Source organism: Eretmochelys imbricata, chromosome 1 (genome assembly GCF_965152235.1).
Source record: "Eretmochelys imbricata isolate rEreImb1 chromosome 1, rEreImb1.hap1, whole genome shotgun sequence".
Classification (NCBI taxonomy): domain Eukaryota; kingdom Metazoa; phylum Chordata; order Testudines; family Cheloniidae; genus Eretmochelys; species Eretmochelys imbricata.
This window is the reverse complement of record NC_135572.1, coordinates 137,681,036-137,709,021: the sequence shown is the minus strand read 5'-3', so window position 1 is coordinate 137,709,021 and position 27,986 is coordinate 137,681,036. Positions and strand designations below refer to the sequence as shown.

At 39.4% G+C, this 27,986-nt stretch overlaps 1 protein-coding gene across 2 annotated transcripts; it reads left to right on the top strand.

The window, feature by feature from the left end:
• Positions 1–87: 87 nt before the first annotated feature.
• Positions 88–27,986, top strand: FANCB (FA complementation group B). 2 transcript variants are annotated; one of them, XM_077815998.1, is made up of 9 exons: positions 88–142; positions 7,159–8,189; positions 9,384–9,536; positions 10,080–10,172; positions 16,772–16,900; positions 17,560–17,726; positions 20,627–21,078; positions 23,538–23,775; positions 27,426–27,986. In XM_077815998.1, exons 2-9 carry the CDS (start codon positions 7,266–7,268, stop codon positions 27,844–27,846), a joined length of 2,577 nt encoding a protein of 858 aa, XP_077672124.1. In that variant the 5' UTR covers positions 88–142; positions 7,159–7,265; the 3' UTR covers positions 27,847–27,986. The 2 variants fall into 2 exon arrangements, with proteins under 2 accessions (XP_077672124.1, XP_077672133.1); XM_077816007.1 differs by lacking the exon at positions 88–142 and adding an exon at positions 3,077–3,290.

Below are 27,986 nucleotides of genomic sequence, written 5' to 3'. Positions count from 1 at the left end.
GCGCCTGCCCGTCATGCCTTGCCTCTCTCCTCCTCTCCCCGGCTCCAGCCTTGCCGGGAGAGTTTCCTCTCCCACAATGCTTTGCGTGGCGGGCCGGCTGGGAGCCGCTGGGCGGGGCGGTGTCCGCGCGCGCGCGGGACAGGTAAGGTCGCGTGGGGCGGGGGGCTACCAGCGCTGCCCCCCACCCCTTCCCCGGCCAGGCGCGCGGTCTGCGGCCCTTGAGCGCCAGCGCGGCGGGGCCGGGGCGCGGTTAGCGAAGCTGCGGGGACGGGAGGTTCGTGCCTGTGTAACGGCCCCGGCGCCGCTGCCTAGGAACAGGCACCGCGCGCGCGCGCCGCGGCCGCCCCCGCCCCTTCAGCACCATCCGCGCGCCGCCCGGCGGGGCTTGCCCATAACGGCCGCCGCCCCGGGGGCACGCACTGGGCCTCTCCTCTGGGGCAGGTGGCTGGTGCCCCGACCTGGGCGTGCGGGATTGGCGATGTCAAGAGCGATGACTTCAGGTGTGGGCTGCGCCGCCTTGAGGGGGACCCCCTAAGTGGACAGCGACCCCTGAGGCTGAGGGTTGGGCTGAGTTTTACTTTTAGCGTTTAATTAATACGGATCTCAGGGAACGACTTCACGTGCTTTGGGAGGGGGCAGATTGGGGAAGGTGGCTGCCCACTCTTCTCTAGCTCGGGAGTCGGGCTCTCCTGGCTTATAAACGTTTACCTAGTTCAGGGGTTCTCAGACTGGGGGTCGGGACCCCTCAAGGGGTCGCCGGGTTATTACATGGGGGGGTCACGAGCTGTCAGCCTCCACCCCAACCCGGCTCTGGCTCCAGCATTTATAATGGTGTTAAGTATGCCAGTAAAAAAGTTTGAGAACCACTGATCTAGTTGATAGCTGAACTATCAGACTGAATAGAGACTCTAGGTATTCCGCCCACATTCAGAGTTGTAAAATATACACATCACCTGGTAAGTCACTTGCAACTTGCATTTCTCTCCACATTGATGGTGCCAGTGGCAGCCACTCAATTGGTAATTCCTGTATGCAGGCTGCAGCTATATTTCATTAGGTTCAGCTTGGTGAATTGAAGACTGGTTTGGTATGCAGAGAGCTACTTTTCAATATAAAGTGTACAAGTTAATAAAGTTTTTCTCTTTTGTGAATTAGACATCCTTAATACGTGTTTCAGAGTAACAGCCGTGTTAGTCTGTATTCGCAAAAAGAAAAGGAGTACTTGTGGCACCTTAGAGACTAACCAATTTATTTGAGCATAAGCTTTCGTGAGCGATGAAGTGAGCTGTAGCTCACAAAAGCTTATGCTCAAATAAATTGATTAGTCTCTAAGGTGCCACAAGTACTCCTTTTCTTTTTGTTAATACATGTAGTTATAAGTAGCTTATTGATATCTTACATCTTGATCAAAAAGTATGACTGAATAGGAGAGCTGTTGGAATTCATGACAAAACAATGCCATAAATGGAAAACCTTGGTCTATCTCCAGATTTTGGTGCTAGAACAAATCCTATCTGCTCAATGAATCTCTGCTACTGTAAAAAGCACTTTACTAAACAGAGCAGAAGAATGTAACTAGTATTGTAGCTTTAATGCGAATATGCGGCAGCGAATTTTGCATGTAGTTTAGAACACTCATTTTTTGTAAGTAGGGTAATGGGGGGATTCCTCACTGGATGGCTAGAACAATAGTTCCCTTCCTTTTGGATCATTCCTAGATAGGAATTTTATCAGAGGTGTGAACTTGCTTTTTAAATGAAAATACTATTTCTGCAAAGTGTGTTACTTGGAAAAACCTATTTTGACACAACCTTAAGGCTTATCTTGCACCTTGCTCTGCACAGAAAGGTATCATTTCAACACATGGGTCCCCCCATGTGAATTAGTTGCAAGTTCTGGGTCTTTAGATACACTGAATTTGAAAAATAGGAAATGGCACACACATAATACAGTGATGAGGATGTTATAAGAATCTATATAAATTAGGAACCTCACTTTTGCAGACTATTTATAAATCTTGGGTATTTAAATAGTTTCCATTACTATTATATCTGACTGTCACAATCATTAATGTATTTATCTTCACAACACTGATGTGAAGTAGGGAATTACTACTATTCCTGTTTTACTATTCCAGATGGGGAACTGATTTACTGAGTGGTTAAATGACTTGCTCATTCCTGTGGTAACGTTAACTTGTGTTCATTGGATGGGTATAACAAGTTACTAGTACGTGTACTAATGCAGAGTAGCAAATTACTTGTAACGTGGTCTTTTATAAATTGAATGTGGTCACTTTTGTTTTTGTGGGACTGTTAATGAAAAAAAATATATCCGGGAAAACTTCAAACTACATTTTTACTATAAATGTTTTACAACAAATTTCAATCCATTTCTTTATCTATTAACTTTCTTTTTATTATTATTATTATTATTTTATTGTGCAGTTTGTGAAAGGTAACTTGTAGCCATGTTGTATTTCCAGGGTGGATTTAATTTAAACCAAATTGATTTAAATAATGATTTAAATCACTAGTCAGGAAGCCTCTATTTAATCATGGATTTCTACATAAAAGTGCATTCTTGTTGGTTGTTATAACCTTAATACGTAATCTTCACAACTGAGAGATAGATGTAGGTTTCATTTTTAGAAGGTAACCACTATACATTTTTAAAGTGATTTCTTTTGAAAACAGCTATATCAGAAAATGAATGATTGGTTATTTCATTTACCAAAGGTAATTGAAGCAGATAGTTCACCTCCCAGTGACTTCATAAATATCTCCAATTAAACAGGTTAATCATTAATATTTGGAGGCTTTTCTTGTCATGCTGTATTAGGAGGAGAAAATCACCAGACAGACATTTTAAATTGTTTTATTTAACTAAAACAACAGCGTTATGTATTCTGGATTTTTTTTCTTCATCAGCAAACATATATAATATTTTAACAAAACAAGCATATGAATTTTTGAATTGAGTTAAACGTTCAAGTTTTTTAAAATCAGGTTTGTTTTTGTTAAAATTGTTTTTACTAAAATAGTTAAATATTAAAAAAAAAATCAACTATGTCAGCCAGGTCAACATGAAAAATTTAAAATACCTGTATTGGCTTCTTCAGTTAACTCAGTCGTCTTCACCTTCATTTTCCTGTTTGTTCATAATCTGGAAGAGAAAAACAAGCTTTCCTGCTTTTTCAGGTCCCAAACAATTTCTCAATTTGGAATGAATTAGTCCAAAGGAAGAAAATATTCTTTCTACACCGGCAGAAGAAGCTACTGCTGTTAAAAGTGAGATTATCACTTCAACAGTCTCTGAATCCAAGTGCTTAAATGACTTCCACCAGTTCACTGGTGTGACTTTCTTTAAAACACCATCAGCAAGCATATGTTTCTTGAATGGTTCACCCTTAGCTCTGAAGTTTGTTATAGTTGGCATTATGGAGGGATGATTGCTGGATGTCCACATCATAGCCAACTCCTCTTCTTCAGCTGTGAAGGTTTGACCCTGGTACTGAGTACTGAGAATATTTGCAAGAAAATAAGCTGGAGATAGTGCTTGTATCATTCATTTTTTTAATGCTTGTAATTTAACTCTCTCATTGCATATTTCTCTTTTTAAGATCTCACTTAGTTCTTTCCAAATTTCAACAGTGTCCGCCATAAAACAGCTATTTCCCTGCATTTTGTTCAAGGCTACAGAATTAGACTTCAGGGTACTTAGCATGTGTTCACATTTTTCTTAAACCCAATGTTGAGAACTTTGGCTGTGACAGTGATATCTATTTTTTCACGATTTTTTTCATAAACTGTCATCAGATTAGGTCAGTTCTTGATATAGTGCTCAAAACAGTCCACTACTGAGTTCCATCGCATGTCTTGTGGGAGAGTTAGCTTGCTTCCTCCCACTTTTTTCGGAGCAGCTGCTGCAAAGTGGCTGTTATGGAAGTATTTTGCAATATCAACAACGTTAGCCTTTATTTCTGGAACACTGAAGTCTTTGGCTAGGAGCTGCATCAAATGAGCACTGCAGCTGTATGTTATTACCTTGGGACTCTCCTCTAAATTTCTTCTCATCTTGGATACATTTGCAGCATTGTCTGTGACCAAGTTGCGTACTAGACTTTTGAATTTTTTTTCAGTTTGTTATAGCTTTTACTACTACTACTTGTAAATATTCTGCTGTGTGCATTTCTTGATGTATCAATTGTTTCTGTAAGGAAGACATTCCCTTCTTCTGTTGTCACACAAGCACATACAACAGGATCATTGCGGACATAGCTCAGTGGTTTGAGCATTGGCCTGCTAAACCCAGGGTTGTGAATTCTACCCTTGAGGGGGCCATTTAGGGATCTGGGACAAAAATTGGGGATTGATCCTGCTTTGAGCAGGGGGTGGACTAGATAACCTCCTGAGGTCCCTTCCAACCCTGATATTCTATGATTCAATTCTATGATTCACAAACTGGGTCTCTTTTACGGCCTGCTACCATTATCGGTTTTCTCTTCTAGTGAGAGAATGGTATGGTAGATCTCAAATCAATGAAGGCTGCACTCAGAAAGACCTCAAGACTTCTGGAATATGCTGCTCAAACAGTTTCACTTTTGTTTCTACTGCATATCCCTCCCTTCTCACATTTATCTCCAGACTTCTCCTTGTCCAGATCTATTCCACCCCCAACAATCTTCTGTTCATTGAACTTTTTGAAACTTTGCACTTTTAGAGAGAGGTAAGGGATTGACTCTGTGTACACAAATTTGTAGAGGGACAGTGGGGTTGAGGTCTATTTCTCACCTCTATTTTATTTATTTATTTATTTTTATTTTGTTTTAAAATATTTTTGTTGTTAACAAGCATGTTATCTCTGGAGACACAAATCCACAGTTTGAGAACTGCAAAACTAAGCATCTCTGATGTTATCTTATAGACTGAGCACAGAGTCCCATTGGGTAGATATAAAGATTAATCTAAATCTATCCAGAAGCCCCTGGAACCCCATAAAATTGGGTCCCTAATCCATGAACTATTGGAACTCATTTACAAAACTTTTCTTAAACATTACATGAATATATTGTCTCATACTATAGAATTAGAATTTATAATCCCTATCCCATGATGAGATACATTATAGCTCAAAGATATCTTAATTAAAACTATCTTTAGATAGGTTTTTTCCTCAAAAAGCATTTTATCAAAAAATCAATTAATTTTTTAAAATTTTTTAAATCATTGATTTTTTTTATCCACTCTGTGTATTTCTAATCTCATCTAGAAAAAAGAAATAGGTGGAGAAGTGAGGACAGGAGTGGAATCGTTCTCCCTTCTTTCGGTGCACACCTGGAGAAAGTTTGCACATATGTGCAACTGTCTACTTAAAAGCTCCTAACTGTCTCAAACTGCTGATCAGTTTTCCTTAAACCTGGTTTGCTTTTTAAGCTTCAATAAAACTAATATGCCAAGTATGAAGTGTCTTGGTTTGGGTGTGTTTGTTATCCAAGAACAAAACTTCTAAATGGAACTTATGGGGAAAATGTATTGTTTTTTTTCTCAGAAAGGCTTAACTAACTTGGACCAGATTGGGATGAAAAAAATAACTTTCAAACCGCATCAGTTGAAATGAGAAATATTATATGAAAAGCAATTTTGTTCAACAATAAGGCTTAGTGTGAAAGTAATTCAGTATTATTTAAATTGTTGCTACATATTTGAAAATATATATTTCACACAATGTGTAGTATTGATTTTTTTAAATGTAGCTAAGAATTAAATTTACTTTCCCAACATCTGCTTGTTTCCTTGCTAAAAATAAACTAGATATAAATCAAGCTGTTTTCAGTTGCTGTTGATTTATGGGACCAGCTAATGGAAATTAACCTTTGTTCTTCTCAGGAGCTTGCTGAGAATATGTAGTTGGGATATAAATTGTGACCTGTCACTTGGCTTAGGTTGCCTCCATTCTTTACATTTTGTCTATAAAAGGTTTTCCAGGCAACCATGATAGTTGTATTCTTATTCTGAAAATAAAGTCTTTTAAAAAGACCTTTTTGTGTAACTGTGCTCAAGAATAAATTCTTTAAATGTAAATAGAATTATGCCTGAGTAAATAGTTTGGGAGTTCTTGGAGTTGCAATTTCCTGTTAGAGCAGAGATGGGCATACTATGACCCGCGGGCCACATCCAGCCCGCAGGACTGTCCTGCCCGGCCCCTGAGCTCTCAGCTGGGGACACTAGCCCTTGGCCCCTCCCCTGCTGTCCCTCCTCTCCTGCCGCCACGCTGCCAGCGCTCTGGCTTGCCATTCCTGCCAGGCAGTGCAGCAGCGTGGCTGATTCCACCAGGCGGCAAGCTCCTGCCGGGCAGCGCAGTGGCATGGCTGGCTCCAGCATGGTAAGGGAGCTGGGGGGGGAGGGGAGGAGGGGAAGGGTTGGATAAGGGGCAAGGGATCCCGGGGATGCGGTCAGGGGGTGGTTGGATGGGGCGGAGGTTCTGGGGACAGGGAACAGGGGTGGTTGGATAGTCGTGGGAGTCTCGGGGGTGGGGGGTGTGAATAGGGGGTTAGGCAGTCAGGACAGGGAGCAGGGGGGGTTGGATGGGGCTGGGGTCCCGGGGGGGCGGTCAGGGGGCAGGAAGTGTGAGGGTGCAGGTAGAGGGCGGGGGCCAGGCTGTTCAGGGAGGCACAGCTTTCCCTGCCCGGCCCTCCATACATTTTTGCAACTCCGATGTGGCCCTCGGGGCAAAATGTTTGCCCACCCCTGCCCAAGAGCAACCTTCTTGAATTTTCATGATTCCATATGTGTGAAATAACTTAATATAATTTTGTTATCAAATAGCTTAAATGAAATAAATTATTTTATGTTGTAGAATTGTTGGAAACCAGTATATTAATACTTTTGGTAAACAACAATGTCAAAAACTAACTAAAAGATATTTTGTCATATTAAGAGTAAAAATATTAGATCTCTACCACAAATTGTTACTGATTGTCTATATTTGATTTAAAAGTTTTTAAGTTTGATTCCAGTCCTGCATTGCTAACTGTGGCAAACATCACACTAACTTCAGAACTTTATAGTAGGGACCATATGATTGGCTTGTAACTGCAATCCTCATGAATTATATTCAATTAATCTGAAAAGCTTTTATTTCTTTTTACTTTTGTAGATTGAAAAAGATCAGTTGGATTACAAATTTCGTTCAACAGAAAAATTGTCCTAATGAAAAATGAAGAGACATCCAGAATTCATGTAGTGGAATAACCATAAAGGGAAATGCTATCAGATGAACAAGAAAAAATCTTATCTTACAATGGAGAAGTCGTCATTTTTCAGCTGTCAAAAGCAAAATGTGCGGCTGAAAAAACAAGAGGATTACATGTCAACAGAATGGCATACGACAGTGGCACTAAGCTGTTTGTTCAAAAATCCTCAGGACTGTTTAGCATGCATGGTGGGAGCTTGAATATTGAAATTGTTTGTTGCAGCTGTACAGCAGACTTCAGAACAGGAATTAATCTCCCCTGTATTTTGATGAGAGAGAAAAAAAATAATAGTGTTTTCAAGTACTTTTTATTGTTGCTTCACAGCTCCAACAAATTTGAACAGTGCTTAAATTTTAAATTGGACTATGAATTGAAAAATGATATAAGGTTGCTTAATGGTCCAACGGTATTATGGAGACATGCTAAAAAACTAGTTTATATCTCTACCAAAACCTGCACAGTGCTAAGTGCTTCTGTTCCGTTTTCTTCCATTGAATGGGCGGATGAGATTGAGAATGAAGGCATTGTAGTATTAGGGACAAGAACTGCTTGTTTGCCACAAGAAAAAGATGGGCAAACACTTTCGAAATCAGATGGAGCCATCTGGGGCAGTGAGTTTGTTGTATATGCAATTGAAAATCAGAAAATATTAACTGGCACCTGTTTTCTGCCTCATGCCTATAGCAGCGTGATATCTTGTGTGCATGTCCGCAGGACTGCAATATCAAGAAGCCAATTCAGAACATCAGCTGCTGCCATCACCCACAAAAAACAGTTGATTTGGTTCCAAGATGGTCTTCCTAAAGATATCTGCCAGCTTCCATATGAGGAGCCCTGTTCAATACAAGTAGCGACAACAAGCAGAAATGGCATGCTGTATGTTGTGTCATTTGCTTCCGGAAATGTCTGTGCTGTGCAGAAAGATAGCTTTCAGGTATTGTGGTCTTATATAGCTAGAAACAATGGAAGTTTTTAAGGGTTTTATTTCCTCTCCCCATCCACATTTGTAAGTCAGGTTCCCACAAGAGAGAGCTTAGTGTAAACCTCTGCTCCTCCTTATGTTGCTTCCATTAAAATGACCTATGTACAGTAGGGTACATCTTTCCTAGTATTGCTCTGTGATTTTTCTAAAAAAAAACAGTAAATGATTCAGTTGCTTAATTAAAAAAAATGAGACTTGGCCAGTGTCTCTCTTCCTATTTCAAAAGTTGTTTAGAATAAAAATTGCCCTTATAATAAGTCTGTGTTATGAATGTTTTTACATAATCCATTTTAGAGAACTGAACTGAATAGATATTGACTCCAAATTTAAATTTGCTGCTTGGATTTTACTAACTTTCCCTGACATTTTAGCAACAAAGAAATGCAGCAAGTGAAGCCCATGGACATTTTTTGGCTTTAGTTTGCTACATTCGTGAGGCAGTGTGAATTATTAGTGTTTTGATATTCTGACGAAGCTGTGTTTAATTTTGCTTTATTTGGAAATTCGTAGTTTGCCTTCAAAGCACAAAATACGCTTTTTGTTCAGTTCTTCGCATTTAATGAACCTAATTGACATAAACATTTAATTTGATATTTTTGTTTGTAATTTGAGCTTTGAGAGGGAATATGGCAGGCTCTAAATGCCTGAAGTTACCATCTCCTTAACTGCTCTGTGAATAAGCTAGCTTTCCATACATGGTGCAGAATTTAGCTCTACAACTATCTTAATATTGGTGGGAATCACATGACTAAATCACGGGTCTCAATAAATTCTGAAAATCCTTATTGTAAATGGTATTTAAGAATGAACACTCAAAAGCTGCAGTATTTGAAAGACGTTATTTGGAAAAGTGGACTTTTCTTTGAAAGAAGTTATATGCACTTTACAGATGGGGAAAATTGAGACACCGAAGATAACTAATTTGTCCAGGGTGATAGAGCTAGAAACAGAATTTGAGACTTTAGCTCACAGTACCGTGGTCCAACCCCTTGACTAAAGTACCTGCTTGTGCAAATATAGTAATTGCTCACTTATGTGCTTTTTTAAAAAGTGGATAATTGTAGGCAAACTGCAACAAAATTGAATCTCAAATACAGATGTCTTTGAAAAAGGTGTATACATTTTTAATATTGCATTTTACTGCAGGTTGCTTCCAGATGGCAAGAAGTGAAGTCTGTTCTAGTAGATGACTTTATTGGCACTGGGACTGAACAAATTTTATTACTTTTTAAGGACGAATCTAATACAGATAGTTTAAGTACATTCATTATAACAGATTTTGGAGAGGTCAGCTATGCAGTAAGTTCAGTTTACCTTTTCTTACCCGTTCAATACATGCTAATGAAATTTCATTAACAGAAGCTCAAGATATTAATAGAAATATTTGTGCAAAGTAAAGCTGTACATATGCTATCAAATACCCTTAAATTTGAATACAATGCCTTATGATTTTAATAGTGAGGTTATAACAAACAAGAATCAATTGAAATAACTGTCTGACTTGACGTGACAGTCAATAACAGAAGATCTTTGGGGAAATTAAAATAATGCTGCTGAAGAGGTTTCATGTTGATACTTATAGCAACACTTGCTACATTGTTTATTTTCTGATTAACCAAAGACACTTAAGAGCCTAGCACTTGTTAATTAACTTCTCATAAATTGGTGTTTGCAATATTTACCATTAACCTCTACTTTTATTTGGTAGATAAAAAAACTTTTTTGATTGCACATTATGATCCTTGTGGCTTTATAATTTCTCATAATAGGTTCTTCTATAATTGTATGTCAGTAAGCTGCATCTTGCTTTCAGCTGATAGACTAATGTTTTCTTTTCTTTAGAGCAACATCAATTGTACAGAGGATTTTCCTCCTACGAAAGAACTACAAGAGAATGGTTTTCTTACCATCCAAGCTCTCGAAGCAAGGTTACAGGTTTGCATTCTGTAGTGCTCTCTGTATTTCCTAATACGTAAATTGCTGAGTTTTTTGTTTTTTTAAAAATTAGAAAGAAAGGAGCATAAACTCTGGCATGTCAAGGGTAAAAGTGTAATTAGGCAGGCCAAAAAAGAATTTGGAGAGTAAATAGCAAAACACACACACACCAACAACAACAACAACAAATGTAAGTGCATCAGAAGCAGCAACCTGCCAAACAATCAATTGGGTCACTAGACAATCAAGGTATTAATTGAGTACTCAAGGAAGACAAGATCATTGTGGAGAAGCTAAATGAATTTTTTACATCCATATTCACTGCAGAGGATGTGAAGGAGATTCCCATACTCGAGCCATTCTTTTTATGTGACAAACCTAAGGAACCATCCCAGACTAGAGGCAGTCAATAGAGGTGGTTTTGGAACAAACTGATAAATGGTAATAAGTCACCAGTATTAGATAGTATTCACCCAAAAATTCCAAAGGAACTCAACTATGAAATTGCAAAACTACTAAACTGTGGTATGTAATCAATTGCTTAACTCAGCCTCTGTCTTAGATGACTGGAGGATAACTAAAGTAATACCATTTTTTTAAAAAAGGGTTCCAGCGCCGATCCTGGCAATTACACACTGGCAAGCCTAACTTCAGTGCCAAGTAAATTGGTTGAAATTATAGTAAAGAATAGAATTATCAGACACATAGATGAACGCAATATGTTGGGGAAGAGTCAACATGTCTTTTGTAAACAGAAATCATGCCTTATCAATCTATTAGAATTCTTTGAGGGTGTCGTCAAGCCTGTGGACAAGAATGATCTGGTTGATATAGTGTACTTAGTCTTTCAGAAAGCCTTTCACAAGGTCCCTCACCAAAAGCTCGTAAGCAAAATAGGCAGTCATGGGATAAGAGGGAAGGTGCTCTTATGGATCAGTAACTGGTTAAAAGATACGAAGCAAAGGGTAGGGATAAATGGTCAGTGTTCACAATGGAGAGAGATAAATAGTGAAGTCCCCCAAGAATCTGTATGTGGACTGTGCTATTTAACATATTCTAAATGAGCTGGAAAAAAGGGTGGACAGTGAGGTGGCAAAATTTTGCAGACGATACAAAATTACTCGAGATAGTTAAGTCCAAAGCTGACTGTGAAGAGTTACAAAGGGATCGCACAAGACTGGGTGACAAAATTGCCAATGAAATTCAGTGTTGATAGTTGAAAACCATACAGATTGATAAGATCTAAATTAGTCTTTACCACTCACAGAAGAGATCTTGGAGTCATCGTGGATAGGTCTCTGAAATCATCTGCTCAATGTGCAGCAGCAATCAAAAAATCTAACAGTTTTAGGAACCACTAGGAAAGGAGTAGATATCATAACGCCACTTTATAGATCCAGGGTGTGCCCACATCTTGTATGCTGCATGCAGTTCTGCTCATCCCATCTCAAAAAAGATGTTTTAGAATTGGAAAAAGTACAGAGAAGGGCAACAAAATTGATTAGGGGTATGGCACAGTTTCTGTATGAGGAGAGATTAAAAAGATTAGGACCATTCAGTTTAGAAAAGAGATGACTAAGGGGGGATATGATATAGGTCTATTAAAATCATGAATGCTGTGGAGAAAGTGAATAAGGAAGTGTTATTTACCCCTTCTCATAACACAAGAACTAGGGGTCACCCAATGGAATTAATAGACAGCAGATTTAAAACAAACAAAGGGAAGTACTTCCTCATACAACACCCAGTCAACATACCCATTGCCAAGGGATGTTGTACAGGCCAAAAGTATAACTGGGCTCAAAAAAGAATGAGATAAGTTCATGTAGAGTAGGTCCATCAATGACTATTAGCCAAGCTGGTCAAGGATGCAACCCCAAGCTCTGGGTATGCCAAAGTCTCTGACTGCAAGAAGTTGGGATTAGATGACCGGGGATGTATCGCTCAATAGTTACCCTGTTTTGTTGATTCCCTCTGAAGCATTTGGCATTAGCCACTGTCAGAAGACAAGATACTGGGGTAGATGGACTGTTGGTCTGACCCCGGTATGACCATTCTTATGTTATATATCTGATGTGGAACATAAGATAAATTTATGCCAAAAAAGCAGAAAATAATTTCTGCTGTTAATTGTATCATATAGTATGGCTCAGGGAGAAATAAATATTAAGTATTCTGTTTTTTGCATCAGTGGTGGTCCATATTTCATTACTCTGTTAGCCAAGTAATCTTCATAGTCTTTCCTCACATACCTTACTACAGTTTGGATGTGTGCACCTGAGAGCAGAATTTGAACCTACCAAATTGCAAATGTTCTTGCATCAGAAACAAAACCAGTAGTGTGGAAATATATAAAATTTCTATGCACTGGGAAAAAAAAAATCAAATATTTTCGAGAATTAACTTGTTTCCAACTTAAATCCAGAAAATAAAGGGATTTGGGGGTAATGTTGAAACTATTCTATCAAAATACCTGAGACTATCACAATGGCCATTATATACACACTGTGTTTAAATACCAACTTAATATTTGAATGGTTACTCTTATTGCTTGAGATTCTCTTCTGGCAGGACAGTTGTAGACTCTCTAAACAGTGATGGTTTGCCTTGAGAGAAAGGAAGTAACAGTAGTCTCTTGGGTTTTGCACATGCCTAGTAGTCAAGTGATTTGGGTCCTCATTCTGTTTTTCATTCTGACTTGGTCTGTGACCGTGGACGGGACACTTAACCTCTTGGTGGTATATTTTCACATGTCAGTAGCTGATTTGTGGGGGTAGGCTTGCAAAACAATTAAGCAAAAGTAAAATGCCTAAACAGAATTGACTAAGAAAAATAAAGCAAGCATGAGGGGTAATCTTTGCATTAGCCTCGAAAGTAGCCTGGACACTTGAAGCTTTATAGCTCAGTACCTTCCTGTCTGGCCACTGAAGTTTTATAGGTGCCTCCTTCCTGTCTCTCCCACTTTCTCGAAGGCAATAATTTTCTTTGCTTTGGGCCTTACGGACCCATTGACTATCTCCCACGTAAGATTCTGTATACTGAAAACTTTCTTTTGAGTGCTTTTTGATCTTCATAGACCTGCAATCTAGATAGAGAACCCTGGGATTGTAAAATTTCCATCCTCCTGCTGATTATTATTTCATCTAACTTAATTGGCAACTTTATCTCTTACTCAAGTGTAGATTTCATTGACAATCATGAAATGCATCATTTTTGCCAGAAAAGTCCCAGGGCTTCATTTACGCTAGAGGGAAATGACCTATGTGAAACGCGCAAGACTAATTCCTATTCAAATAATTGCTCTCTACTTTCAAATTCTGTGCATCTTAATTTCTTAGATTAGTATTATTGGCCAGCTTTAGAAATCCTATTCTCAACTTAATGGCATTTCACTGTTTGGCTGTAACGTGATAACTTTTGAATGCCACATTGATTAATACCAAAATTTCAGGGAATTTTTAGGCCTCAAGGGTCAGAACCCTATTACTTTTGGTGGGGGGGGGGGGGCGGAAATCAGAAAACTCTAAGGGGGGAAATGGAGGACACCTGGAGCCCTTGGAATATGTTTAGCAGAGCCATAGCATCAAGCACCTCTGCAATTGTCTATAGATCAAATTACATTAAAAGCTTTATCTGGCATGTTAGGGATATGGGGGTGGGGAGCATGCCGGTTAGTAAAAATTCCAGTTAGTTATACTTACCAATAGAATACCAATTTTCAAATGATTAGAATACAATAAAATGAATAAAGTATAAAATAGTATACAGGTACTTACCAATCCAGTGGTATTACTGCACTGCAAAGTAGTTGGTTTCTTGAAGCACTTGGGTGAATACAGGTAGTTTTCTATACAGTAGGTTATCTTATGACACTACATATCACTATGGACAGTGCATGGCGTACATCTGAATCACTAAAATTACACTGAACACTATGGGCTTGGCTACACTTGCAAGTTAGCACATTAAATCAGCCCTGGACGCCCCGACTCCTGAGATGTCCACACTGGCAAGACACGTAGAGCACCTGGACTCTGCAGCTGGAACGCTCCTGGTAATCCACCTCCACGAGAAGCATAGAGCTTGCTGCGCCCTGGCTCAAACGCCAGGATGTCAGTGTGGACGACGTGTTGCATTATTGCACTGTGATTGACCGCCAGAAACGTCCTATAATCCCCTGAAGTCAAGTGGCCACTTTTGTCATTGTTTTGAACTCGGCTGCGGGCATGCGGATATCACCTTTCAAAGCTCTGCTTCTGACAGCCAGCGTGTTTATCTGCTCTGGGACAAAGCAAACCATTACTGTGGAATGCTGCTGCTGTGAGTGTGTCTGAGAGAGAGAGGTGGGGAAGAGGGGAGTCTGCTGCTGTCTGAACTTACAAGACAGCATGCTGACACACTCTGCCCTCCAAAACACACTGTCTCTCCCCCCACATACGCGCAACACACTCCCTGTCACACTCCACCCCCGCCCCCATTTGAAAAGCACGCTGCAGCCACTTGCACACTGGGATAGCTACCGCAATGCACTGCTCTTTGTGGCATTGCAGGAGCTGCTTATGTGCCCAGGCCAGTGCGCTTGCAGCTGACAGTGTAAACACACAGCAGTGTTTTCCCTGCTGCGGTCTCCGAAGGCTGGTTTAACTCCCAGCGCTCTACATCTGTAAGTGTAGCCAAGCTCTAAAACTATACTGAACATAATTTAATCTTTCTTTGATGATTCAGAAGGCTCTTCAGGATCTTGCAGTGTGTCAGGGTCATCATTATCAACATCAATTATCATTGTAGGAGATTGGGCTGAATTTGTAATGACCCTATGACACATCCTGGAAGCTGTTTTTTTGAATAAATCCCTGATATCAGCTTGCTTACTTGTCTTCTGCCTCCTTTGCATAAAAGTAGAGTGCAGAATGTGCAATTGCATAACCTCCTGGGCAGTGTACTCGTCCCAGTTACTGGACTGAAGATTTGTTTATTGGGAGATATCGGAAATGCCAGTTAATAGAGCTTTCTGGTTGATAAAGTGCCAGATAACACAGCTTTTACTGTAGTTGGTTGATAGCACCAATTAATAACTTTCCATCAAGCATATCCCTATCTCACCTCTTCCCACTGTCCCAAAACAGTTTAACATGTTGATATCCTACATGACATATCTCCCAGATAGAAAGAAGAGAAATAATGGTGGGTGAAAAGAGGTGCTCACAGAGACTTTGGCAAGAGGGAAAAATGCGGGGTGGACTCTGGTATGGAGTGGAAGGGGAAAATGGAGGGAACCTGGGGAATGCAGATGAACACAGCACGTAGAATGGGGGAGTCAGAGAGAGTCTTTGGGGGAATGAGAAATGGACACCTGGAGCCCTGGGCATGAGGATGGTGAAGAGTTTGCAGTGAGTTCCTGAAATAGAAACAAATGTGAGGGTTCCAAATGGGGAGCTTAGGAGCAAGAGTGGGGCAGTGTGCATGAAGTTCATGCTGCAGAAACAACTAAAGGAATGAATCCCAACTTTTATATCTTTCAACCTTTCCCTTTTGAAAAGATAGCTTTGTGTCCTGAATCTTTTCTAAAATTCTCTTGATGCTCTCCTAGAAAGTAGGACAGAGGTGGAGACACAGCAAAGAGTTTACTAAACAAATACTTGAATACTGCTGCTTTGTCATGAAGCAGAACACATTCCAGACTTCTGCACCAAGATTTCTGGAGAAAAAGCATAGAAGATGCAAATTAGGGTTCAATAATTTATCATGCGTACAGTTTAAATTAGATTACCAGAGGGTTACTCACTTTATTGCTTCTTCAAGGTGAGCTCATTGCACACACCATGCATTCCTCCATTGACTCTCCCACCTCTGTGTGCTCCATGACCCTTCATTCATCCTCCACACCATTCTTATTCATTTTATTCCTGGCTGGGAGATAAGTGCATTCAGGGTGTCATCAAACTCTAATGGGACGATGGGCAGAGCTGAGATTATGCCAGTAGGCTGAATGGCTGCCATCAAATGGTTTTTGTTTGTTTGTTTTGGTTTTTTTGGGCCTATAGACGATTAAAGAGGTGATTGAAGCAGCTAAGTCTACTAACTAGATGCAAAGGGCTTGATGGGTCCTTTGCTTCCCCTCCCCCCCCCCCTTCTGGTTTTCATCAAAATAATAGATGTATGCCAATTTCTGCCTAGAACATTCCAGGCAATTTTGAGATTGATCAGATGGGGCATTCAGAAGTTAAGTGTAAGGTCTTTGTTTGGCCAATAATCCCAACCAACGTAGGCAAAAAGAACTTTCTATTTAGATAGGAAAAGTAAAGCAGGAAGAGATGACTAAATATTTGTGTGGATCTATGATTTCTTTGAGGATCCAGAAGACTATCTTAAAGCCAAGATTTTTTTTTTAAGTGTCTAAAGTTAGGCACCCAAGTTTGTTTTGTCAGCAAGTGGCCTGATTTTCAAAATATGAATTTCAGTGCCTAACTTCAGGCAGCCTGAAGTTAAAATTTTGACTTAAATGTCTAGAGTGGAGTATAAAGCTGAAAGGCCCTAAGGCACTTCCATTCATACTTTGGTGACTTAAGTCTAATCACCATCCTTTTTATACCCCACAGGCTGGTTGCAGTTCTGTTCGGGAACTTCAACAACATTTACGGCTCAAGGAGAAGGTTCTTTTTGAATCTTGCTGCGCATTAATAGATCTTGTCCAAGAGCGAGAGCATATCCTACCAACTGCAGAAGAGGTAAAATGATTGTGAGGTCATGGTTTCTATATTTTTTGTCAAAATGAAATATGATCTATTTTAACTGGAGATGGATATATAGTAGGAAACTGACTTTTCAGTTGTGGGTTGAAAAGGCGACACACTTAAGGAAACTGACTCTTAGTATATTTCCCTAGATGTGTGGCATATTCAATTAACCTACATTGGAGCATCTGTATTTTAGGGCATCTCAAGACTCACCTTTGTCAATGTCTAGCTAATTAATAGTTTTAGGAACCAAAAGCTATTAAGATACTAAGATGCAATCATGCAAGACAACTTTGGATCACATACCCAACTGGCTTGAACAGGGTTATGTGGCAGTACAGCGTTGTTGTAATATATAATCAGTTTCACAATGGAAGGATGAATTTTGAGTTTCTTAATGCATATGAGGAGTTCATTGCAAAGCACAGTTAGATAAACACATCTTACATTTATTGTAGAAGATAGAATTAGTTTCTATAGATTTCCATTCATACTTCAAGTATAACACATTCCAGGTAAATTTCTGTTTTGTCCTCATGACCATCTGAATACTTTTTGGTAATCAGTAAAGTAAAAACACTTAAGTACTTCAGTAAAAGAATTATACTATATGCACTTCAGTTATTTAAACAGATATATTTTTCTGTAAGGAAGGTCTTGTTTCACTCTGGGATGATGAAGAAGATTTTCTGTATCCTCTTGATAAAAAGATGACATTGACATCTGAGGTCCCAGAACACCTCATAGAGAAATTATGGCAACGTGTGGTGGATGACAGTTTGGTAATTGGAGTAAAAATAACAGAATCACCTAACTTGTAAGTAAATACATTCTAATAACTTAGTCTATAAGTTGGATCCTGCAGTTACAAAGTTAAAGGTGACTACAAAGTTAAAAATTTGACTTGTAACTTTTGGCTCTGTGCTTTAGAAATCTATATTTTATGTTATAAACCGGGGTGGCCAAACTTACTTACCCTCCGGGCCGCATATGACAAAATTTCAGAAAATCAAGATCCAGGTCACGCCTGCTGGGGCTCAGGGCTTCAGCCCGGTGGCGTGGGAGGGTCTCAGAACTTCAGCCATGCAGGAGGCGCCTGCCGGCTCAGGGTTCAGCCCTGCGGGGAGGGTGATCTCAGGGGTTCAGCTGTGCAGGAGACATTTGCCCAGGCTCAGGAATTCAGCCCCAATCCTGCTGAAGCTCCAAGCCCTGGCAAGCATGCCCCGTGAGGCTGAAGCCCTGAGACCCCCTCCCCATTGGGCAGAAGCCAAAGGTGATACATGCGGGGGGGGGGAGAGACATGTACCCATCCCCTGATTTTTGCTTGAGTTTGCTGGCCCTGCTCAGTCACATGGTGCCACCAGACCCACTCCGTGCACTGCAGTTGCTGGAGCTGTCAAGCTGGGAGCTATAGACATAAGGAGAGGCAGTGGCAAATAGCTGGGAGCTGCAGGGAGAGCCACTGCTTTTGCTGCTGCCTCTCCCTGCAGAGCTAACATCTTGAAGCTGCAGGGAGGGGCCACTGAGGGTAAGCGGGGAGACGTGTCTGGGAGGTGTGACTCAAGCTGTTGGGAGGAGCACGGGACGAACCTTTAAATTGTGCCCCTCCGCCCCCAGCGGGCACCAGTTGTCTCTGGCAGAACCTCTAGTCCCACCACCCTGCTGCAAGGCAGAAGCCCTGAGTTCCCCGCAGTCTGGTAGATGGAGAATGGGAGCGGGGGAGGGGACGTGGGGGGCTCCACAAGACGCACTTTAACTGTAAAAGAGCCATGGTTTAGCAACTCCTGTTATAAACTTAAAGAAATTTTAAACTACATAGGAAGCAAGAAAACTGAACGTAATACACTACCTATGTGCAATGTGGCTACATCAGTGCTAAAAGTTCCTTAACTTTTGCATTTCTGGGTTTATTTTTCACTGTATCCTTTCTGCTGCCTTAGCATAATTCCTTCAATAAATCTAAAAATGTTTGTTTCTGTTTCCATTCTTGGCAAGAGTCCATGTCATTTTAAGAGAAAAGTACCATAGAAAACATCGCAGACTTTCTGTTGACCATAACATTTGTAACATCTGGCCACGTGATGTGCATCCAGCTACTCTAGTGTTAGTCTTCTGAATTGAATTTTGTTACAGTTTGGTGTTCGATGTGAAGCCAAATAAAAATTTGGCAATCCCACATGATTTAAATCAAGTGTAAATAAATTTGTAGCATTTCCTGTATGTATAAAAAATTAAATAAAACTAACTTTCTTTAAAATGACTTGGTTATTCTGTTATATATCTTGATTTTCATAGTTAGTTGAACATTTTCCATCCCTAGAGAGTGTTCACTAATTCACTTATGTCCTAGAAAAATATAATTAGCAAGTATTTAATTTGAAAAGTGCGTTTAAACTTGACACAGGAACATATTGCTTGTTAGAGGCAGAGCTCTCACCTTTTGACCTATGTATATTCCTATAAGCAAAGTAGTAGATGTTGGAAAAGTTAGTCTTTTGGAGGGTGCCACTGAAAATCTGTCCGATGACTGTGAGTGTACTGACCTGCTAAGCCTTTTAGACACTGTGCCTGAGCTATACATGTGGTCTCTCTCAACTGCCAGATTGCTATAGCTTTATAAAAAAAACTTGACTTCATCTTCATCTCTAAGAGCCACTGGGGGAAAAGGTTGTCTTCGCTTTTAAGTTTTAATTTTTAGCTCTGAAGGTAGTAATTTTGTATTTAACGTAGTAATTGTTTTTAATGGGACCATGGAATATTTAACTAGCAATGTCTGTGCCTAAAAACGTTTCCCCTTCCTTTTGAGCGAAATTGCAATGTTGTATTGTAGCATAAGATGTTACTTCACTGCAAAGAAAACTGTGAAACATGAGTCTTTTAAACCTGACTCATAGCTTGAAGCTTAGTTGACTGACAAAATGAAATTAACAAAAACATTGTTTCAAGTCCTTTTAGGGCCCTTGTGAGAGAACAGTACATAGTAGTATTAAAGTGAATAGAGCATTTCACAAATTTCACACAGCACTGTATTGTATCTGTTAAGTTAAATAGTGTAATAATTTAGAATCTTACTTTGAAATTCAAATGCTATTTGAACAAAACTCCATAGAGGTTTCTAAAATTAAGTCTGAAGTAGCAGAAGGGCCCTATCCTTCACTTGAAGAATTAACATCAAATTTCAAACAGATATTTAAAGATGGCAGGAATGTTGCTGTTCTGTATTTTAGGTATCCTTGTACTGCATTATAAGTAAATAATACCTTTTTAAACAAAATTTAAAAATAAACTTTAATCGTTTATCTACACAAACTTGTGACTGGGATTTTCAGTGACATCTAAGGGAATTAAGCACATAGATCCTATTAACTTCCAATGGGAATTGGACACCTAGCTGCTGTAGGCTTCTCTGAAAATCCCAGCCTTTGATTTCGAAACCTCACACCATGCATACTGACTTGGGTAAAGTATATATTAAAATATACTTTCAAAGTGCTTACCTGACACCTTTGCACTATCATATGAATTAGTCTGAAAATATGTTAAAGATTTTTTGATCAATTCATCTGTTCTTTGGTAATGCGGCTGACAGCATAAAATCTTGAATCTCCAAGACGTTAAAGCACTAAATGTCAGTACACCTCTTTGCAAATCTTTGATTATATTTGTCTGACTGTAAAATGTGAACTTGAAGTACAGTAATCTTTATGGGTTTTACAGGTCACTGCATGATGTCAGCTTATCCCTGGTAATGGATCATGACTTCACTTCAGTTTCTCCAGTTATTGAGTGTCAGAGTAAAATAGTTAAACTGAATAAGACTTTCTCAGCAATGTCTATCTCCTCATGCCAAATGGAACCACAGCCAAAAAGGATAAAATTAGACTTCCATAGCAAGAATGATCTGAAAAAAGAGTACCTTGGAAGACCTTCTAAAATTCCGTCAGATGGGGCAAAGACATTTGTTGCTGTTACCCGCCTTTCACCACTGCTGGCATTCCGTGATATATGTTGTATGATACTGCTGCATGCTAAGATGAGAAAATATCAAAATGGCAACCTGCCAGAAAGCAAAAAGCTGACTTTACTATGTGGGAAAATTTCATTATGTTTGGAAGATATTTCAAGTGGAAAATATTCAGTAAACTTGCTAAGAAATAATAGTCGTACAGGTAAATATGTAATGCATTGATTTGTTCACATTAGTCAGAAGAGCTGGTTAATTTAATTTCCTCATCTTTGTTTTAAGCCATAATCTCATTTTTTCATATTGTAATTATTTTTATCAAAATATGTATAATTTCATTACAAAGTAATGGTCTGTCATGAATTAGAAACTGACTGAGACAGAAAACAGTAGGAAAAATGTGTTCTCAATGTGGAAAAATTTTAAGTAAGTTGCTCTCAGGTTCTGTACTTAGGTTTAGTGCTTAAATATATTCATTGATCTTAAAAAGGGGGAGAGCAGTGCACAATTTGGAGGTAACATAAAATGTAGATTCTTTATTTAAAAAAGACAGAGGAACTTCAGAAGGACCTAATAAAACTTAAGTCAATTGGCATTGTGATGGCTGATGATGAATGGAAGGTAATGCATCCTGGAAAGAATAATTTGAACTTCATATAACTAGAGCTGGTTGAGGGATTTCTGATTTGAGAAATTTTGACACTTTGAAATTTGGTTGCGTTCCATATTGGAACACAACCAATTTTTTCAAAACTTCTTGTGTCCTGAAAATTCTGAAAAAATGTCATTTCAGAAATGCTGACACATGGTATTTCCAAAATAAAATATGCTCTCCCGTCCAACTGCTGACCTGTGAAATGGAGATTGTTGTCATTTTCACTCAGCAGCTGCCTGGGCTCCCAGACCTGCTCATGGTGTACAGTGCTGGGGCAGCCCTGCCATGGAAAGTGCCCCAAAGCTGCAAACCCTGGGAGCTCATTCCAGGCTCCCAGCTCCATGGCGGAGAATGTTGGAAGTCCTGAGAGCCCTGGCTTCAGCCAAGATTCTCCAGTCTGCCAGCTTCCCTTCCATGGCGCCAGGAGCAAAGCCTCAATTAATCCCTCCACAGCAGGGAGCCTGGATACCCTGAGAGTCCCCAGGGCTTTCAGGCTACCAGCAGGAATCCTGGGAACCCTGACAGTGGGGCTGCTCTGGAGCCACGGACCCTGGAATCCTGGGATTCATGACCTGTATGGCACAGCTCCCCAGCAGCTGACCAGGTGAGCAGACAGGGAACCAGGCAACTGTGATTTTGCCAAATGCTCATCAAAAGTTTGTTGAACCTGACTCACTTTCACAAGAAATTTCAGGTTTGGCAAACCAGTGTATACAGTTTTGTCTGCAATTTTCTTACCAGCTCTGCATAAACTTTGCTGGGATCAAAATAACTATAATCCTCTTTTCTGTTTAATGCACATTGGTGATCAAAAAGCAAACAATGTGTAGGATATCCATTTTACATATAATGGTGTTATCCCATTATAAATCAATGGCCTTCTCCCTGAATACTGAATTCAGTTCTGGTCATCTTCTTGCAAAAAAAGATGTAGCAGAAATAGAAGATGCCCACAGACAAGTAACATCTCTAGAGGCATGGAAAGACTTCTACATGTGTAGAAATTGAAAAGGCAGAGATTTTTTTCATTTAGAGAAATTAAATAAGGGGAAGGGATAGGATAGAGGTATACAAAGAGAGAATGATATAGAGAAGGTAAATTGGGAGTTCCAGTTTATTCTTGTTTAATAGAGAAACAAGGGACACCAAATTTAAAACTCATTCTTCAAGAGAAACTGACAAGCAAGCTTATTTGGCAAATCTTAGAGCTTGATCTGAGGAGGAAAGGGGGAGAAAAATGTCTTTAAAGATACAGTCTCTACTGTTTATCTCCTCTAAGTATGACATATTAAACTTTCATATAAACAATTATATAATAATATTTTTCCTGGGATAACTAGCTAAACATTTTGAGATTACCTCATACCGATGACAAAATGCAGCCATACATAAACCCTTTTCATTTAAAAAAAAAAATTCTCATTTGGTCTGATTTTAGAATCAGACCTCCCTCTCTCAATCAGCTGCAGGGAATCTGAAATGCTCTGTCATCTCTGTGGGCAAAGCCAGGGAAGAGGAGACTATTTTGGAGATACTGTATCAATGGCCAAGGTCCACCAATCATACTAATATCACAGTAGGCTATTGATAATTCTCTTGGCAAACTGATGTTTTTCCTTACAACTCTCTAATATCCAGGAGGCCCTTTGTCAGCTGACCTAGATGCTTGCTAAGAACCCAGTAAGAAGGTGGTGGGAAGGGAATTCCCTGGGAAGGGCTGGATGCTTTGGTAGACTTGTGAGGTGAAACAGAATCCAAGGGTGACAGTTGTGATGTAAGATCAAGCTAGAGGGACATACCAATGCTAGGTAAGCAAGGTAGATATCATCTGTGACTATGGAAACATTGAAACTTCCCAGTTCCAGCTTCCTTGAAATAGCAGTAAAAAGGAGGTACTGAAATTAAGGATGAAATCTGAAAGAAAAACACATTTTGATCAGTATTTGTTAACTAGTAAAATATTTAAATACTTAGATTTAATACCCTTTCATATTTTTTTTCTCTTACAGGCACCATGGAAGATATATTTGCTATTCTTGCAGTCTCTCTCAAATTCTCCTTTCAGATAGTCTCATCTGACTGCACACTGACTCCGGTGAACATGTGGCTACTATCACAAATGGAGTGTATGCCAATCAAAGAATGCCCTGAAAATATGTTTTGTCATAAATTGGGAAGTCTGCATGGCACTGTCTTTAACTGGAATCTAAAAACTCCATTTGAAGGAACTTTAACATTGTTTTGCAGGTAATGGTAATTAGAAAGCTTAGGGAATACCAAGTTCTATGTGATGGGTTCCCCCTGAGGTGCCACCTGGAGCCCCACTGAGCCCCCTGATCCACCAGCCAGGGCTCCCTCTCACACTGTACTGCTGTGACAAACTTCAAAGCCCTCCAGCCTGCACTTTCACCAGCATTCATACAGGTAGCTGCAGTTATATGCGGGCTCTCTAACCACCAGATTCCCAGCCTGGGACCCCAAAGTAGTACTGTGCTGCCCTGGTCAAATCTGGCCAGTATATGGGTTTAATACCCGGTCCACCTCTCCCTCAGTGTGACGAGAACAATGCACACTTGTGGTAGCCAAGCGAGAGATTTTTTCCCCAAGTGCTCCAGTCGGAGCTCACTGATTTTAGATGAAAACAAAACAAGTTACTAAACTACAAAAAATAGATTTTAAGTGATTTATAAGGGATAGTAAACAGATCAAAGCAGATTACCTAGCAAAGAAACAAAAAATGCAAACTAAGCTTAATATACTAGGTAGGCTATGAATTAGCAGATTCTCACCCTAAAAGATGATACAAGCAGGCTGCAGATTCTTAAGGGGTAAGCTGCACTTGCTTCACAGCTTGGAATCTCCTGGTATTTCATTCACAGGCTAGAAATTGCTTTAGCCTGGGTCCAGCACTTCCCCCAGTTCAGTCTTTGTTCCTCGGATGTTTCCAGGAGTAGTCTTTTGTGGGGACTGAAGAAAACCAGATGATTTCACTCCCTGCCTTATATAGCTTTTGCATATGGTGGGAACCCTTTGTTCCAAAGTTTGGTTCCCAACCCAGTCTGTGGAAAGATACTGACATCCCAAGACTGGTCACATGTCCTTGTAGTGTCATAGCAGGCATCACTCATAGGCTAAGTAATGTTCTCAAGACGGCTCACCAGGTGGGAGATAAGCTTCTCCTAAGGCCTTTTGTTTTCCCTAATGGCTCATTGCTCTGAATACGCCCTTCCCAACCAGCTATCTAGACTGAAAGCATCTTGTCTAATGGGCGTTACCCTGGTGTAGTTACGTTTGAAATACAGATACCTAGTATTTATAACTTCAGATACAAAAGTGATACATGAATACAGACAGTGATACATATGATTTTAAGAAATCATATTCAGCAAATCATAACTTTTCCAATGTCACCTCACATGGCTTATTTTGCATAAAATACATCAGAATTATGCTATGATCAGATAATATTACTATGAAGAATATGGGGTGCAGTATCACATCCTCCATAACTTGAGTTTGAGGCAGCATATTATTTTTTCATTATAATTATTTTGTCATAGTTTAATAAGTATAGCAGTGACAGCCATTTAGGACTGTTTTTAAATTACCATCCTATGCCTATTAGTAGATCTGATTGAATTGCCTTTTGCAATCATTTGTGCTCTGCACAGACACTTGGGCATAAAATCAAAGTATATATAGGACTAATGCTATTTAATATGTCAAAATACACAGTTCCATGAATTTGCAATAATGTATGTTCAGCAACTTTAAGGGTTGTCTTTGCTTACTACCCTTGGAAAATAATGCATGTCTCTGAGTCAGATTTCTGGCTATATTCCCTTGGCACTAAGAATTGGAATCTCACTACTAACCACAGATCTTCAGTAAATGAATGAAGCTTAGCAATTTGCAAGCTTTCCTGTGAAGCTTCTTATATGCAAACTTCATGAGGCAGTTTGGAGAGTGCAAATATCTGCAACTCTCATGAGTTCCCTACTTTTTTCAGTTTATGGCCATTCAGTTTGAATTGCAAGATTATGTCAATTTAGGAAAATCCTGAATTTCTCTAAAAGGTAATATAACTTTTATTTAAATAAAACTAAATTTGCCCTTTAACACTGTGATTAAAAATAAGAAATCTACAAATGGTGATCTGATCATTAACCATTTTTTCACTTAACATCTCATAGTGAATTTTAATTCAATATTCTGTATGCAGTGCTGATTAATTCCTGTCCTCAAAATCTAATAAATGATCGTATAAATCTTTGTCTGAATAGTCACGATTGCACCTTCATTATTTTTTTCAGTATGGATCAGCTGAACTAGCATGTATCCACGTTTAGATCTTACCTGTTTCAGAAATGGGTAGGCCACAGAACTTCTTCCATCAGGCCAAGTACTACGTTAATAATAGCAATATTATTTGGCTTGGTAGCCTACACAGTATGCTAAATACTTCTCAAACATGAAATACGGTACATTCCCTACCCTGAACAATTCAGTCTAAAAGACAGAGTAAAGAGAAGGTATTACTGGTGTGCCTTTATAGTAGGCTCAGTTTTTACTCAAAGTAGGGATTAGCCTCATTGTTTCATATGAAGAATACAGTGTATCATCACCAAATTTAAAGGACATTATTTGAGTAAAGATTGAATCATCTGAGGAACTCTGAATAAATCTGCTAGTGAAAACTGATTCAATATCAGTCTTTTTAAGAAACTGTGTGTCTTACCATTGTTTTTATCCCTTTTGCTAATAAACCACTGGCTAGTTATCTTTCAAACTTCCCGTGTAATTAATTCATTGAAAACTAGTGCCAAATATACATTTTGAGGAATTCAGGTTATATCGCTAATCAAAGTTATTAACTTCAGTGTATCTAAGTTTTGCCCTTATACTTATAATTAACTCTCATTCTAATAGTTGTCATTTCATATAATTTGAGACTGAAGCCACAGGCTATCTTTGGAGAAGATGGACACTATTTCACTAAAGCCTTATCGTGAAAATAAAGCTTTCTCCATCTTCCCTTGTCTTCAAATGGACTGAAATCAGAATGCCTTGAAGAAAAATGGTAGGCCCTATAGTCTGTGGTTTAAAAAAATGTACAGGAAACTGAAGACAGCCTAGGCTGTAAACTCCAGTTCAGTCAGGGATAGTATCCAATATACTGAGTGCTTTCAAGTCTCTGGTTAAGCTCTTTGGCTTCAAAGACTCCTCTCTTCTGAGGATCTGGGGCTGGCCCAGCACAGCAGATGTAGCGTTTGACAGGCCATTCTGTCTTCCCTGAGTCTCCCATGGCCCATAATACTACATCCGCATGCCATAATGGAAGTTATGGGAAAAGCATCCCTGCCCACTGCTATACCCTCCTTCTCTTGTATTGAAAAACCCCATGAAATCATAAACTAAAAACACTTTTCTAAAGGAATTAAGGCTGGTTAAGTGCAACATAGCCATTCCCTCTGTAAACCCTTAAAAACAAGAAAATGCCAAGTTATGGGACAACTCTTTACTATACTTTAATGTTCACACAAAACACATTGTAACTCCCTTCTGGCTCAGCATGTAAGGAAACACATTAATCTCCTTCACCCCTTTAATTACAGTCCAATACTTGTCCCAGAAACAGATGCCACACAGCACTCTTAACTGTGAGTATATATCTCAGCGCTGATGTTGCACAAGTCTACTTAGTATTAATTCTTTGGCTATACAGTAGTTGGCATAAAGAGAAGATTTTGCTTGCCATTCTACCTGCAGGAAATAGAACTTAAAAGATTTATACAATAAGATGTATAGGTAATTTCCCCAGTCAGTTTAAAGTAGCTTCATTGTACAGTTCCACTAACGAATTTTGAAAGAATTGTATCCTTTGTTTTATTTTACAGAAATCAAACTGTCTTGTTCCAGTGCCTTCATAGCCTCATTGGAGTTCTCCCACCAACCTGCAAAGTAAAACCCCTGAGGTTAGAAAGCAAGGACATCCTTACTGACCAGTTTGCACGAGCTTTGGAAAAGGAAATGGTCACCCTTCGGAGTTCTTTCTCCTCTGCAGTAAGTGAAGTTGAAAACAACTTGACCTTGAGCTGTGAGGCAGGCAAGGAAATGAGCAGGGTTACAGTGTCGTCTTTGTCTGACAAAAAGGAAGCAGTGCGACAGTTCAGAGAGAAGCTTCAAAACGAACAGAAGCAACGTGCATTGGATATGACCCGAACAGTAAGCGGTGCCCTTTACAGACAAATTACTTCGAAAATTGCTGAGGCTCAGCTGTGTTCTGATATGATTGCGTGGAGACTGAACGTTTCATAATGATTCCTCTCTAAATTTATTTTGAATACAATTTTATTTAAATGACTCTCTAAAGCATTATTTATATTTTGTTTTTACTTTCTGTATGTAACTCCTTTTTAGAAGATGGAGAATAAAACTTTTTTCTACCAGTGTTCTCA

Excerpts from the sequence above, each read along its gene's own strand:
- FANCB (XM_077815998.1), top strand. The coding sequence starts at position 7,266 with ATGCTATCAGATGAACAAGAAAAAATCTTATCTTACAATGGAGAAGTC. Across the intron at positions 9,537-10,079 it reads TTGGAGAGGTCAGCTATGCA|AGCAACATCAATTGTACAGA; the intron begins GTAAGTTCAGTT and ends TCTTTTCTTTAG. Across the intron at positions 17,727-20,626 it reads ATAACAGAATCACCTAACTT|GTCACTGCATGATGTCAGCT; the intron begins GTAAGTAAATAC and ends TGGGTTTTACAG.